Source organism: Nipponia nippon, unplaced genomic scaffold (genome assembly GCF_047370975.1).
Source record: "Nipponia nippon isolate SJK-2023a ecotype South Korea unplaced genomic scaffold, ASM4737097v1 scaffold_34, whole genome shotgun sequence".
NCBI classification, from domain to species: domain Eukaryota; kingdom Metazoa; phylum Chordata; class Aves; order Pelecaniformes; family Threskiornithidae; genus Nipponia; species Nipponia nippon.
Window position 1 is genome coordinate 2,426,152 of NW_028262352.1, and position 15,333 is coordinate 2,441,484.

The 15,333-nt window shown below is 46.4% G+C and overlaps 1 protein-coding gene across 6 annotated transcripts in view; it reads right to left on the reverse strand.

Moving 5' to 3' along the window:
* LOC104022190 (transcription factor RFX3-like) overlaps positions 1-15,333 on the reverse strand; it is a 150,457-nt gene that overhangs the window by 14,186 nt on the left and 120,938 nt on the right. For all 6 annotated transcript variants that reach the window (XM_087770933.1, XM_087770932.1, XM_087770931.1 and 3 more), the window contains one exon: positions 309-406. In XM_087770933.1, coding sequence (XP_087627059.1) covers positions 309-406 — 98 coding nt within the window. The remainder of the gene's footprint in view (positions 1-308; positions 407-15,333) is intronic.

The window sequence follows — 15,333 nt, forward strand, 5'->3', positions numbered from 1 at the left end:
AGAAATCCATTTATCTTAACACATTGTACTTATCAACAGGTCTTCTGTTTCATCTACTTTAATTTTAAAATTGCTGTATTAATTTATGAGCCCTCAGATATCGCAATTCACATATAATGGAACAAATACAGTTTTTCCTATTAAATTTTTTGGCAAAACAAAGATATTTCTAAGCCCATGTTTCATGTTTGAAGTTCAACCTAAATATGAGATTTAGCATAAAAGTTAAAATGCTGCTACTTCTAGATCTTAAATATCTAGTGTACAGTTGCATAAAGTGAAGAAAACTGCAGTAAACTTTTTTTTACCTTGGTTTGTATCATTCTCTGTGGAATATTGTTCATGGCACTGGAAAGCCAACCTTCAAGGCTTTTTGCAAAATTGCGAATGGCTTGGGTCAAGGCACCTAAACATTAAAGAAAAAAAAATATGAAAAAGATGGCAAGGTGCCTCTCTTGAAACCTTTTGCATTCTCAGTATTTAAATATTCCACACTGAGATCTGCTGCATTTATTGGCTGTGCTGGTTTTGGCTGGGGTAGAGTTAATTTTCTTCATAGTAGCTAGTATGGGGCTATGTTTTGGATTTGTGATCAAAACAGTGTTGATAACACACCAATGCTTTAGCTATTGCTGAGCAGTGCTTACACAGTGTCAAGGCCTTTTCTGTTTCTCACACCACCCCACCAGTGAGTAGGCTGGGGGTGCACAAGAAGTTGGGAGGGGACACAGCCAGGACAGCTGACCCCAATTGGCCAAAGGGATATTCCATACCATATGACGTTATGCTCAGCATGTAAAGCTGGGGGAAGAAAGAGGAAGGGGGAGGACATTCAGAGTTACAGTGTTTTGTCTTCCCAAGTAACTGTTATGTGTGATGGAGCCCTGCTTTCCTCGAGAAGGCCCTAAAAACTTGCCTGCCGATGGGAAGTAGTGAATGAATTCCTTGTTTTGCTTTGCTTGTGCACGCGGCTTTTGCTTTACCTATTAATCTGTCTTTATCTCAACCCATGAGTTTTCTCACTTTTACTCTTCCGATTCTCTCCCCCATCCCACCGGGGGGGAGTGAGCGAGCGGCTGTGTGGTGCTTAGTTGCTGGCTGGGGTTAAACCACGACAGTCCTTTTTGGCACCCAACATGGGGCTCGAAGGGTCCAAGATAGCGACAGATTTGATTGGCATGTGCTAGACTGAATTTATAGCTCTTATTGCTGTTTAGCTATTAATCGTCAGGCTTCTGTGCTTGCCATGGGGCTTGCTTGCCTCACTGCATATTAGAGTCTAGTGCTTGTTAGTGGCTGCTTTTTGCTTTTGCTGCTTGCTCTACTGCTGAACTGCTTATCATCTTACTCTGCTGTGCCTGGGAACATTTTTAAAAAAGCAATGGCCATGTGCCTGGGCTGGCAGATGGCCAGGGCATTGCTTCTGTTTCTGTGCTGCTGTACTGGACAGGCTAGAACTCCATTATGAACTCGAGTTGAAGGGACTGTGACCCATGGATGACTCCACGCAGGAGCAGGACACCCCCGAAGCGTCTGTGGCCGTGAATAAGCCCATGACAGAGCATGCTCAGCATGTAAAGCTGGGGGAAGAAAGAGGAAGGGGGAGGAACTGTGTTCAGTTTTGGGCCCCTCACTACAAGAAGGACATCGAGGTGCTGGAGCATGTCCAAAGGAGGGCAAAGAAGTTGGTGAAGGGTCTAGAGAACAAGTCTTACGAGGAGCAGCTGAGGGAGCTGGGGTTGTTTAGTTTGGAGAAGAGGAGGCTGAGGGGAGACCTTATTGCTCTCTACAACTACCTGAAAGGAGGTTGTAGTGAGGTGGGGGTCGGTCTCTTCTCCCAAGTAACAAGCGATGGGATGAGAGGAAATGGCCTCAAGCTGCGCCAGGGGAGGTTTAGGTTGGATATTAGGAAAAACTTCTTCACCGAAAGGGTAGTCAGGCATTGGAACAGGCTGCCCAGGGAAGTGGTTGAGTCTCCATCCCTGGAGGTATTTAAAAGAAGGGTAGACGTGGTGCTTGAGGACATGGTTTAGTGGTGGACTTGGCAGTGCTAGGTTGACAGTTGGACTCGATGATCTTAAGGGTCTTTTCCAACCTTAATAATTCTATGATTCTATGACATTGGGAGTTAGTGTTTTGTCTTCCCAAGTAACTGTTAAGTGTGATGGAGCCCTGCTTTCCTGGAGATGGCTGAACACCTGCCTGATGATGGGAAGCAGTGAATGAATGCCTTGTTTTGGTTTGCTTGCATGTGCGGCTTTTGCTTCACCCATTAATCTGTCTTTATCTCAACCCATGAGTTTTCTCACTTTTACTCTTCCGATTCTCTACCCCATCCCTTTGTGGTGCGACTGTGTGGTGCTTAGTTGCCAGCTGGGGTTAAACCACAACATTGGCTCAGAGACTTATCCAGTCTAGGTTCAGATCCCTCCCAATAAAAGAAGGGTGTTGATAAAGCGGAGCAAGTTCAGTAGTGGGCCACTGGCATGGTCAGGGGGCTGGAGCACATACCTTATGAGGAGAGGCTGAGGGAACTAGATTTGTTCAGCCTGGAAAAGAGAAAGTTTAGAGGGGACCTAATAGCAGGACACAGGACTCTAGGTGCATGGTTGTCTGGGAAAAAGAACTTTAAAAAACAAAACAAAAATAAAAACACTGACTGGATAAACAGCCCAGAAAAGTTGTCTCCATACAGGAGATTATGCCTATATGATTTTCCTGATATAACTGCTAACGATTTCATTTGTAGATAGTACCTTAAAAGGAGATGGAAGGAGGAGCTGGCCAACACAACGTAACTTGTAGTGCTATTTCATCCACCAGTAAACTATATTTTAGTATGGTTGATAATTTACCATAGAAAAAATTAGGTTGTAAGGGACCTCCAGAGGTGATCTAGTCCAACCCTCTGCTCAGAGCAGGTCTAATTAGATCAGGTTGCTCAGGGACTTGTCCTATCGAGTCATGTACACCTCCAAGGACAGAGGTTCCACGCCCTTTCTGGGCAACCTGTTCCTGTATTTGACCACCCTCATGGAAAAAAGTATTTTCCTAATATCTAATCAGAACTTCCCATATTACAACTTGCATTCATTGCCTCCTGTCTTATTGCTGTGCACCTCTGAGAAGCGTCTGGCTCTATCTTCTCTGTATCCTCCCATCAAGTAGTTGTAGAGAGCAAAAAGGTATCCCCTGAACCTTCTCTTCTCCAAGCTGAACAGGCCTAGTTCTCTCAGCCTCTCCTCATATGTCATGTTCTCCAGCCTCCTGACCATCTTTGGTGGTCCTCTGCTGGACTCGCTCCAGTATGTCCATGTCTCTCTTGTACCAGGGAGCCCAAAACTGGACACAGGACTCCAGATACAGTCTCACCTGTGCTAAACAGAGGGTAAGGATCACTTCCCCCAACCTGCTGGCTACACTCTTGGTAATACAGCCCAGGATGCATTTGTCCTTCTTTGCTGCAAGGACCAGTGGATGGAAAGAAGAAAGTACAGTGGTAGACACACAAATCTAACAGAGCCAAAATGCTGCTGGTTCATGTTCACCTTGCTTTCCACCAGGACCCCCAGGTTCTTCTCTGCAAAGTTGCTTTGTAGACAGTCAGCCCCCCAGTCTATATTGTTGCATGGAGTTATTCCATCCCAGATGCAAGACTTGGCATTTATCCATGTTAAACTTCATGAGGATCCCATCAGTCCATTTCTCTGGCCTTTCCAGGTCCCTCTGACCTCTAGCATATTGAGCGCCACCCCCACCCCCCACCCCCCCCGTCTGGTGTCATCTGTAAACTTGCTGAGTGCCTTCTGTCCCATCATCCAGGTCACTAATGAAGACCTTAAACAGCATTGGTCCCAGTACTGATCCCTGAGAGACCCCACTAGTTACTGGCCCACAGCTGGACTTTGCACCACAGATCACAACTCCTTGAGCCCAGCACTCTAGGTGACTTTCCACCCACCTTATCATTCACTTATCCAGCCCATATCTCAACAATTTGGTGATAAGGAGATTATGGGAGACTGTGTCAAAGGCCTTTCTTCAGTCAAAGTATACAACATCCACTGCCTCCCCTTGTCCACAGTGCCAGTCACCTCGTCATAGAAAGCAATGAGTTTGGTCAGGCATGATTTGCCCTTGGTAAATCCCTGTTGACTGCTCCCAATCACCTTCTTGTCCTTCATGTATTTACAAATAGCTTCCAGGAGGATTTGTTCCATAACCTTTCTAGGGACTGAGGTGAGGCTGACTGGCCTGTAGTTCCTGGTATCCTCCTTTTTGTCCTTGAAGATGGGTGTGATGTGACTTTTTCCAGTCATCATGAACTTCATCCAGTTGCTGTGACCTTTTGAGGATGGTAGAGAGCTGCCTTGCAATGACATCAGTCAGCTCCTTCAGCACCCTTGGATGCATCCCACCTGGTCCCATGGGCTTGTATACATCTAAAAGGCTTAAGTGCTCCTTAACTGCATCTTCCTAGCTACAGGAGACTGTGATTTCTAGCAAGCTCTAGCAGTTCTAACAGGCTCTGTCAGCTGTTCTTGATGAAAGAGGGCATTGAGCTTTTGTTCCAGCTGACTCGTGATTAGGGACAGTCAAGCACCCTTTCAGCAAATACTAGGGAGTAGCCTATATAAGTGCCAGCCTAGAGCACAATGAACAGAGTCAGCAGTTTGTAGTGAGTGGGACCTAGTAGCTACTCAGGACAGTGTCTGTATTCTCAACAATGGTGGGGACCTGTTACAGGACATGGTCCCCAGCAGCTATTAGAGCAACTGTCCCTGGAATGTCAGGGGCCTTGGCCTAGATGGAGCTCCAAAAGGAGGATACAGTCTGTAGGTCTCAGGCTGTAGGATGTGCCTGGGGTTTTGCTGATGCTGGGGCAGCAGAAGATAGTCTGCAGGTGGTGCGCACTTGTTGAGGATCTGTGTTGCCAAGTAAAGGAGCTATGGGAGGAGGTCAACAGACTGCACAGCATCGGAGATGATGAGAAGGAGATCAACCATTTCTCCTCTGAAATCCTGTAGCTTCAAGAGCTTGAACCCCCAACTGTACTGAAGGAGGAGTAGGAGCAGTTTGTGCTTATTGGGTTGGGAAGTGGAGACTCCCATGATGGGTGGAGCCATGATGTCAAACAAAGCATCTATGCTGGTGGAACCTGAGTCATGCAGTAGTGAATAACTCACTGCTGAGGGGGGATGGAGACTCCCATGTGCTGAACTGACCAATTGCTTAGGGAGGTTTGCTTGCTGGGGGCTTGGATGTGGGACACCGTTGAAAACCTGCTAAGGCTTCTCTGGCCCTCAGGCTATTAATCTCTGCTGCTCTTCCATGTGGGCACCAATGATAGTGCCAAGGGAGACCTACCTGGAAAGTGTCCAGTGTGGCTATATGACTTTTGGGGCAATGGTCAAGGACATGGGGGGCCTCGGTGATGTTCATCTTACTGGTGAGGGGAAAGAGCTTGAGGATGAGGGGATGGATCCTGCAGGTCAACAGTTGGGTGTGTGGCTGGTGTTGGCAGCAAGGTTTTCATTTTTTACGGAATCACGGAATGGCTGAGGTTGGAAGGGAACTCTGGAGGTCATCTGGTCCAACCCCCCTGCTCAAGCAGGACCACCTAGAGCATGTTGCCCAGGACCGTGTCCAGACGGCTTTTAAATATCTCCAAGGAGGGAGACTCCACAACCTCCCTGGGCAACCTGCTCCAGTGCTCAGTCACTGTCACAGTAAAAAAGTGTTTCCTGCTGTTCAGACGGAACCTCCTGTGTTTCCGTTTGTGCCCATTGCCTCTTGTCCTGTCACTAGGCACCACTGAGAAGAGCCTGGCTCCATCTTCCATGCACCTTCCCTCCAGGTATTTAAATACATTGATGAGATCCCCTCCGAGCCTTCTGTTCTCTAGGCCAAACAGTCCCAGCTCTGTCAGCCTTTCTTCATAGGAGAGATGCTCCACTCCCTTAATCATCTTCACGGCCCTTCATTGGACTCTCTCCAGTATGTCCATGTCTCACTTGTACTGGGGAGCCCAGAACTGGACACAGGACTCTAGGTGCACAGTACTGGTGCTGAATAAAGGGGAAGGATCACCTACCTGGACCTACTGGCAATACTTTGCCTAATGCAGCCCAGGATACCATTAGCCCTCTTTGCGGCAAGGGCACACTGCTGGCTCATGTTCAACTTGGTGTCCACCAGGACCCACAGGTCCTTTTCTGCAAAGCTTCTTTCCAGCTGGCTGGCCCCCCCGGCATGTACTGATGCACGGGGTTGTTCCTGCCCAAGGGCAGGACTTGGCACTCCTCCTCGTTGAACTGCATGAGGTTCCTGTCAGCCCATTTCTCCATCTTGCCGAGGTCCCTCTGGATGGCAGCACAACCCTGTGATGTATCAGCTACTCCTCCCAGTTTTGTGTCATCAGCCAACTGTCTGAGGGTACTCTCTGCCTCATCATCCAGATCGCTAACGAAGACGTTGAACAGTATTGGACCCAGTATTGACCCTTGGGGTACGTGGCTATTTACTGGCCTCCAACTAGACTTTGTGCCACTATGACCATGGGATTCTCTTTGAAGATGGAGGACTGCTAGGGAGAGACAGGATCCACATGACCAAGTGGGGCATAAACAGCTTTGCCCACAAGCTGGCCAACCTGGTAAGGAGAGCTTTACACTAGGAATGATGGGGAAGGGATGACCAACAGTCAAGTGAGGAAGTCATAGACTGGATGGGCAAGCAAAGGATGTGAGGTAAACAGGAGGGACCTCATAATCAACAAAACGGGGTTGAAAGTAGACCACTTCAAGCATATGCACATAACTAAGGAAGTGTCAGGAGATCAGCATTATGGGAAAGCTTTCATGCCCTTTTGGGGAAATTGGTACAACTGGGTGCCTCTCTGAAGTGCCTGCACACTTATACATGCAACATGGGGAAAAATAGGAGGAATTAGACATCTGTGAGCATTTCCAGGGCTACGATCTCAGAGATCACAGAGATATTGTGGGATGGCTCATACAACTGGAGTGCTGCAATGGATGGATACAGAATCTTTAGGGAAAACAAGCTAAGAAGATGCTCTATATGAAAGAGGAGCTGGAATGCATGGAGCTTTGCCTAGGGATGGGTGATAAGCCAGTTGAGAGCTTAAGGGGCTGGGTTAGACGACATACCTACGTGGGTGATGTTGTGGGTATCTGATACAGACTGCCTGATCAGGAAGAAGTAGATGAAGTCTTGTGGTGTGTTGACCTTGGCTGGCCACTCTATCACTCCCCCTTCTCAACAGAACGGGGGAGAAAAATGCGATGAAAAGCTCGTGGGTCGAGATAAGGACAGGGAGATCATTCAGCAATTACCGTCACAGGCAACACAGACTCGGCTTGGGGGAAATTAATTTAATTTATTGCCAATTAAATGGAGTAGGGTAATGAGGAATAGGAACAAATCTAAAAACACCTTCCCCCCACCCCTCCCTTCTTCCCAGGCTCAACTTCACTCCCGACTCTTCTCTCTCTTCCCCCTGAGCAGTGCAGGGGGACGGGGAATGGGGGTTGCGGTCAGTTCATAACGCTTTGTCTCTGCCTCTCCTTCCTCCTCACGCTCTTCCCCTGCTCCAGCGTGGGGTCCCTCCCACGGGAGACAGTCCTTCACAAACTTCTCCAACGTGGGTCCTTCCCACAGGCTGCAGTTCTTCATGAACTGCTCCAGCATGGGTCCTTTCCACGGGGTGCAGTCCTACAAGAACGGACTGCTCCAGTGTGGGTCTCCCCACTGGGTCACAAGTCCTGCCAGAAAACCTGCTCCAGCATGAGCTCCTCTCCACGGGGCCACTGTTCTGCCACGAGCCTGCTCCAGCATGGGTCCTTTCCATGGGGTGCAGTCCTACAAGAACGGACTGCTCCAGTGTGGGTCTCCCCACTGGGTCACAAGTCCTGCCAGAAAACCTGCTCCAGCATGAGCTCCTCTCCACGGGGCCACCGTTCCTGCCACGAGCCTGCTCCAGCGTGGGCTGCAGCTTCCCGCAAGGCACACCCACCTGCTCTCGCGTGGGGTCCTCCATGGGCTGCAGGGTGACAATGTGCTTCACCACAGTCTTCACCATGGGCTGCAGGGGAATCTCTGCTCCAGCGCTTGGAGCACCTCCTCCCCTCCTTCTTCACTGACCTTGGTGTCTGCAGAGTTGCTTCTCTCACATATTCTCACTCCTCTCTCCCAGCTGCTGTTACGCAGCAGTTTTTACCCTTCCTTAAATATGTTATCACAGAGGCACTACCAATGTCTCTGATTGGCTCAGACTTTGGCCAGCGGCCGGTCCATCTTGGAGCTGGCTGAAACTGTCTCTGTCTGACATGGGGACAGCTTCTGGTGTCTTCTCATAGAAGCCATCCCTGCACCCCCCACCTCTACCAAAACCTTGCCATGTAAAGCCAATACAGGTCTTCTTCAGGCAACTGGAATAAGCCTCATGTTCACAGGCTCTGGTTCTCATGAGAGACTTGAACAACCCCAATATCTGCTAGAGGGCCAACAAAGCAGGGCACAAGCAACCCAGGAGGGACAGTTAAGCAATGCAACTGGCCGCCCAGAGACGTTTGTGTAGTTTCTGTCCTTAGATGTTTTTAAGGCCTGATTGGGTAAAGCTCTGAGCAAGCTGGTCTGAATTCAGCATTGACCATGCTTTGAGCAGGAGGTTGGACTAGAGACCTCCTGAGGTCCCTTCCAACCTGAATTATTCTTTGATTGTATTTTATGTAACAACTATTTAGTTTCCCTTTCAGGAAACTTATGATCAGCAGTGAAAATTCTTTTTGGCATTCCTACAGGTACATCAGTAATTGCAACAATTGTTTCCTATCATCTCCTGAAAACTTCCATCGTGAATTTTCCGCCTTCAATTTTTGCCTAAGTGCTTTTGCTTTTAAAGAGCAAAACCCTGTAGGAAATGGCAATTATTGCAATACTGCAGTTTCCTCGAGTAAGCTCGAAGTACCCTGAACCATTGCCAACATGCTGTTTATTTTAGTTCTGAAGAACAAAATGCAATGCGCAGTGTTCAAAGACAGTATCAATAAGCAATATATAAGAATGTGTTTAACTAACAGAAGGTAGGATTTCTCTTACTGCTGTGAAATCTTGGTGGTGGAGAATGAATGCTGCTACGGTAATGAAGAAGAAAAAACTAGAAAAGGGAAATCTTATTATCTTTAAGTGATTTTTTTTTTTTTTTTCACTACATCTAAGAGGAAACAGTCCAAGTAAAGACTAGATTTTGTTTATGAGGCAAAACACCATGTTTGGTAGAGTAAGAATTAATGATTAATGGAAGTGACCTAATATGAGAAATGCCCTTTTTCAACTTGAGTAATCGATGAATCCTGTAATTAAGAACTTCTGCTAGCAAAGTTAGCCAATTTGCTTAAAAAGAAAGAAATATTTTATTTTTCACAGCATCCTTCTCTTCAAATTTGTAGTGATAACTAGTTTATGTAACTGCCCCCAAATGTGGATGCTCATCTGAAATTTAATTTGGATTTATAAAACTTCTGTATTAGCTCTATGGAACAGGCTTTTTTGTTTTTGTTTTGTTTTTTTTTTCTTTTTTGAGGTTTCCAGGCAAAGAACAAACGCTCTTTTGCACTGTCAATCATCTAACCCACTTATGCTTCTACATAAACATTTTTTGTATGCACTTACTAATTAACTAAGTATTCACTCATGTTAATTTATTACCCGCAGAATAAGAAAAAGTCAAAGTAGAAGGAATACTGTAAATAATGTGTCAATGATATTTAGTTATTTAAGGAAAATATAATTTTTTTCTGGACAAATGCTATGTAAAACACCTAACATAAGATCTTTTTCACCCCACCGTATTACAGGATGATCTGTTTTAAAAAATAAGTGTGGAAAGAAGCAGCTCAGTGTCATCCTGATTTTAAAAAAAAAAGTCTTTAGCTATGAAGAAAGAGTAATTCTAAATTCTAAAGCAATAATATTCCCTCTTTCTAGCTAAACACTATATTATTAGAGGACAGTGATGTATAGAGTGATCACAAATTTCTAATGAGCTCTGAAAATGATACATTAAATTAAAAAATTTTGTTGTCCTCTGTCCTGTAAATAGTGGTTAACATACCCAGCCATTACCAAAAGCCTAAGCACCTACATGCTCCAAACATTCTTTAAGTTGATCTGGCTATCATCAAAATTGCCAAAAACCTCTTCCAGAGAATCTTAAGAACAATCATCTGGTGCAAAATAAATGGCCTAAGTTCATTCTGATAGTTTGTAAAGCGTTACTAAACACACATTAAACCATTTATTTTTGGATAAGCATTCAAAAAGCTTGGGTTCTCATCTGAAATCTCTCTCCTACACAAATCTCACAAATAACAATGTTTTGCAGTCTTTCCGGTACTTGTAATTGCTGAAATTGAGAAATACAATGTGAAAAATATGTTGAACGTAACTTCTCAGCCTGGAATAGGAACTCCCAAACAAGTTTGTTACTGTCCATCCTGTCACTTGTGAAGAGATAAAAAGGGCGTTCTCGGGGGACAGGATCTATTGCCAGTAATACACAGTGGCTCTGGTCTTTTGCTAGAATCATTAGATAATAATCAACTTTACTCTCAACTCAAGTATAGAGTGTTTGACTTCTTTTTAAACAAAGAAATTTGGCTTTTTCCTACACAGTAGTTTTTCATTCATTTCATGGGCACTAAAAAGTTTTCACAAAAATTTCAACTGACCAAATTTTACTTAGAGCTTGTTTTTCAAAAGTTTTTCCTCACTGTTAATTTCTTTTACGGTAATATTTATTAGGAAGTTTTAATAAGTAATAATAATAATAAACAAGTAATATTTATTAGGAATATTTATTAGGAAGACAGAGTAGGTTTTGGGGATTATCACCCCACCCCCCCACCCCCAATACTGAAAAATCAGGAAAAGAAAAAAAGATGAAACTCATAAAAATAGAATTATCAGTTTACATCCTTACTAAATTAAACACATTTTCCCATTTTTTTGACCAGCTGCTGTTGGTACCTTTCAGATTATCCAGAAAAAAAGTAGCCTGCCCACGATGGGGTATTTCTACAAAGCAGTACTTGCAAATATTTTCCCGAGTTGCTTCTTACAGCATAGCTAACAGATGCAGCACTTTGCTCAGAAGGGGGCCGGAAACTTTGCAGAGAACAGCATCCGTGTCCTGAGCGATGGTGTTAATGTGTCACAGGGCACCACCTCCAGCCATCGGAGCAACTATCTCTATAATGTCAGAGGCCTCAATCCAGACCGAACTCCCGAGGGAGGATGCAGCTCTCAGAGTACAGCGAGTGCCTGGGGTCTCTCGCTGAGGCTGGAGCAGAGGGAGGCAGTTTCCTTGCCTGCAGAAAGTGTGCAGTGGTACAGGATCTGTGTTGCCAAGGAGGTGCAGGAAAAGGTCAGCAGACTGCGCAGTATCAGAGATGGTGAGAAAGAGATCAATCGGATCTTTTTCAAGACCCTGCAGCCTGAACCCTCAGCTGTATTGAAGGAGGATCAGGTGGTCTGTGCTTATTGGGTTAGGAAACGGTGAAGGCTGGAAGCTTGTGACTTCTGGCAACAGGAAGAAGGCTCCTGCTCCACCTGCATATCTCCAACTAAAGAACAGATTCAGTATCCTTGCAGCAGATGAGGGCCTGGGTCCAATGAAGCATCTGAAGCCTGAGCCACGCAGCAACACCAGAAGGAAGTGGCAAGTGATAATAGTGCTGTAGGGGACGGGGGCCGACCTGACCTGCTGCGTTGGGAGGTTTACTGCTTGCTGGGGCTTGGATCCGGGATGCTGTGGAGATACTACCAAGGTTTGTCCGACCCTCGGACTATTACCCCTTGTGAATCTTCACATGGGCACCAACAATACTGCCAGAGGAGACCTGGAGCATATCAGGTGTGACTACATGCATCTAGAGGCAACGGTCAAGGGCATGGGGGCCCAGGTAGTGTTCTCCTTGATCTTTCCAGTGAGAAGCAAGGGCTTGAGGAGGAATGGAAGGATCCTGTGGGTCAACAGTTGGTTGCCCAGCTGACGATGACAATTGGTATTTGTATTTTATGACCATGGGGACCCTTCTTTAAGGACTGAAGACTGCTAGAGAGAGATGGGATCCACCTGACCAAGTGGGGCAAAATCATCTTTACCAACAGTCTGGCCAACCTGGTGAGGAGAACTTTAAACTAGAAATGACAGGGGAGGGAGATGACGAGCGAGGGAGTGGTGGAATGGGTTGGCAAGCAAAGGGTGCAGGGTGTTATGGAAATGAGAGAGCTTGTAATCAGCAAAACAGGGCTGAAGGGGAGACACTCTGCTGGACACAATTCTTACAAACTGGTTGGCGGTATGAAGGTTGGGGGCGGCCTGGGCTGCATTGACCATGAGATGGTGGAGTTGAGAATCCTGAGAGGAAGGAACAAGGCAAATGGCAGGATCACAACTCCAAACTTCAGGAGAGCAGACTTTGGCCTGTGCAGGGACCTGTTTGGAAGAATCCCATGGGAGACAGTCCTGGAGAGCAGAGGGGGTCTAGGAGACCTGTTTGATATTCAAGGATCACCTCCTCCAAGCTCAAGAATGGTCCATCCCAATGAGCAGGAAATCAAGCAAAGGTGACAGGTCTGCATGGACGAACAAGGAGCTCCCGACTAAACTCAAACATGAAAAGGAAGCATACAGGAGCTGGAAAAGGGACCCAGGAGGAATGCAGAGACACTGTCCAAGTGTGCAGAGATGGGGTTAGGAAAACCAAAGCCCACCTGGAATTGAAACTGGCAAGGGATGTGAAGGGCAACGTTAAGGGTTTCTACAGGTACATAGCAGCAAAATGAAGACCAGAGAAAATGTGGGCCTGCTGCTGAATGGGGCAGGGAACCTGATGACAAAGGACATGGGAAAGGCCGAGGTACTGAACGCCTTCTACACCTGAGTCTTTACGGGTAAGGATTGCCTTCAGGAATCCCAGGCCTCTGAGACCAGAGGGGAAGTCTGCAGCAAGGAAGAATTCTCCTTAATAGAGGAGGACCCAGGTAGGGAAACATTTAAACAAATTGGAGATGCACAAGTCCATGGGACCTGATGGGGTGCACCCATGAGTGCTGAGGGAGCTGGCTGATGTCATTGCAAGGCCACTCTCAATTATCTTTGAACGGTCATGGTGATCAGGGGAAGTTCCTGAGGACTGGAAGAAAGCAAATGACACTCCAGTCTTCAAGAAGGGCAAGAAGGAGGTTCTGGGGAACTACAGGCTGGTCAGCCTCACCTCGATCCCTGGGAAGATGATGGAGAAAATAATCCTGGAAGCCATTCCCAAAGAAGGTGCTTGGTAGGAATCAGCATGAATTTAAGAATGGGAAATCATGCCTGACCAATATGATAAACCTTCTACAATGAGTCAACTAGCTTGGTGGATGAGGGGAGAGCAGTGGATGCTGTTTATCTTGACTTTAGCAAGGCTTTTGACACTGTCTCCCATAACATCCTCATAGACAAGCTGACAAAGTACAGGTTCGATAAGTGGACAGTGAGGTGGACTGAAAACTGGCTGAACTGCCAGGCCCAGACGGTTGTGATCAGAAGCATAAAGTCTAGCTGGAGGCCAGCCTCTAGTGGTGTCCCTCGGGGTTGATCCTTGGGCCAATACTGTTTAACAACTTCATTAATGACCTGGATGATGTGACAGAGTGCACCCTCAGCAAGTTTGCAGATGATACAGAATTGGGAGGAATGGTTGATAGACCAGATGGCTGTTGTGCTATTCAGAGGGACCTCGACAGTCTGGAGAAGTGGGCAGGCAGGAACCTCATGCAGTCCAACAAAGGGAAATGCCAAGTCCTGCCCCTGGGGAGGAATAACACGATGCACCAGTACAGGCTAGGGGCTGACTGGCTGGAAAGCAGCTTTGCAGAGAAGGACATGGGGGTCCTGGTGGACAACAAGCTGAACATGAGCCAGTAATGTGCCCTTGCAGCAAAGGAGGCCAACGGTATCCTGAGCTGCATTAGGAACAGTGTTGACAGGAGGTCGAGGGAGGTGATCCTTTCTCTCTACTCAGCACTGGTGAGGCCACACCTGGAGTCCTGTGTCCAGTTCTGGGCTCCCCGGTACAAGACAGACATGGACATACTGTAGCAAGTTCAGCGAAGAACCGCTGCAGTGATGAAGGGATCGGAGCATCTCCCATAGGAGGAGATGCTGAGAGAGCTGGGATTGTTTAGCCTGGAAAAGAGAAGGCTCAGGAGGGATCTTATCAATGTGTCTAAATACCTGATGGGAGGGTGTATTGAAGATGGAGCGAAACTCTTCTCAGTGGTGCCCAGTGACAGGACAAGAGGGAATGGGCACAAACTGAAACATAGGGAATTCCATTTAAACTTAAGAAAAATCTTTTTTGCTATGAGGGTAGTCAAACACTGAACCAGGTTGCCCAGAGAGGTTGTGGAGTCTCCATCCTTGGAGATATTCAAAACCTGACTGGACAATGTCCTGAGCAACTTGCTCTGGTTGATCCTGCTTTGAGCGGGGGTTGGGAGGGGGTTTGGACTAGACAATCTCCAGAGATCCCTTCCAACCTCAACTACTCAACTATTATATGGTTCTGTGATTACACTTGAAGTCACCATGGCAGAAGGTGTCATTTACAGTATCAAAAATAGCTTTGCTCGCTACAAGGATAGCTGAGGCTCTATGTCTTAAAATATTAATCCAATTTTATAATGTGATTATTGTTTGGTCCACAGAAAGGATATAAAACTTAGTATTTACAAGGATTATACTGGATTGTAAATAGGAAATTTCTTTTTAATATTTAACACAACATACAAACCATGCAGTAGATGTTTTAGGACGGAATTGAAACTACGGGCACCACTTCCAGGAAGATCAACCTGAACTTTGCAAGTGATAAGATGTTAAACCAGGGGGGATCCCAGGCACCAAACTGGGACGGATGCGGGAATTGATAGAACTATACAAACTGATGAAGGGACTTGCAGGGGGACAGGGAAGCAGGGAGAAACAAAGAGGGGGGATAGACAGAAAGGGGGATAAAACAGGCCAGTCACGGGTAAAACAGGGCCAGTCAGCACGCTTGTCTGGCTGAGCCCTGCGCCTGATCACTGCAGTCTGTCCTATTTTCTTATATTTTCTTTTAAAATCATTTTGTAACTATCGCTCTGCTTAATCTCGCTCTCCGTCCCCTGTGTATGTGTGCTGCAAGGAACAGGTGCCAGCTGCTGGCAAGACCTGTGTGTGTGTGATTGAAATTTGGTGCCCAGCTACTGGAGTCAGAC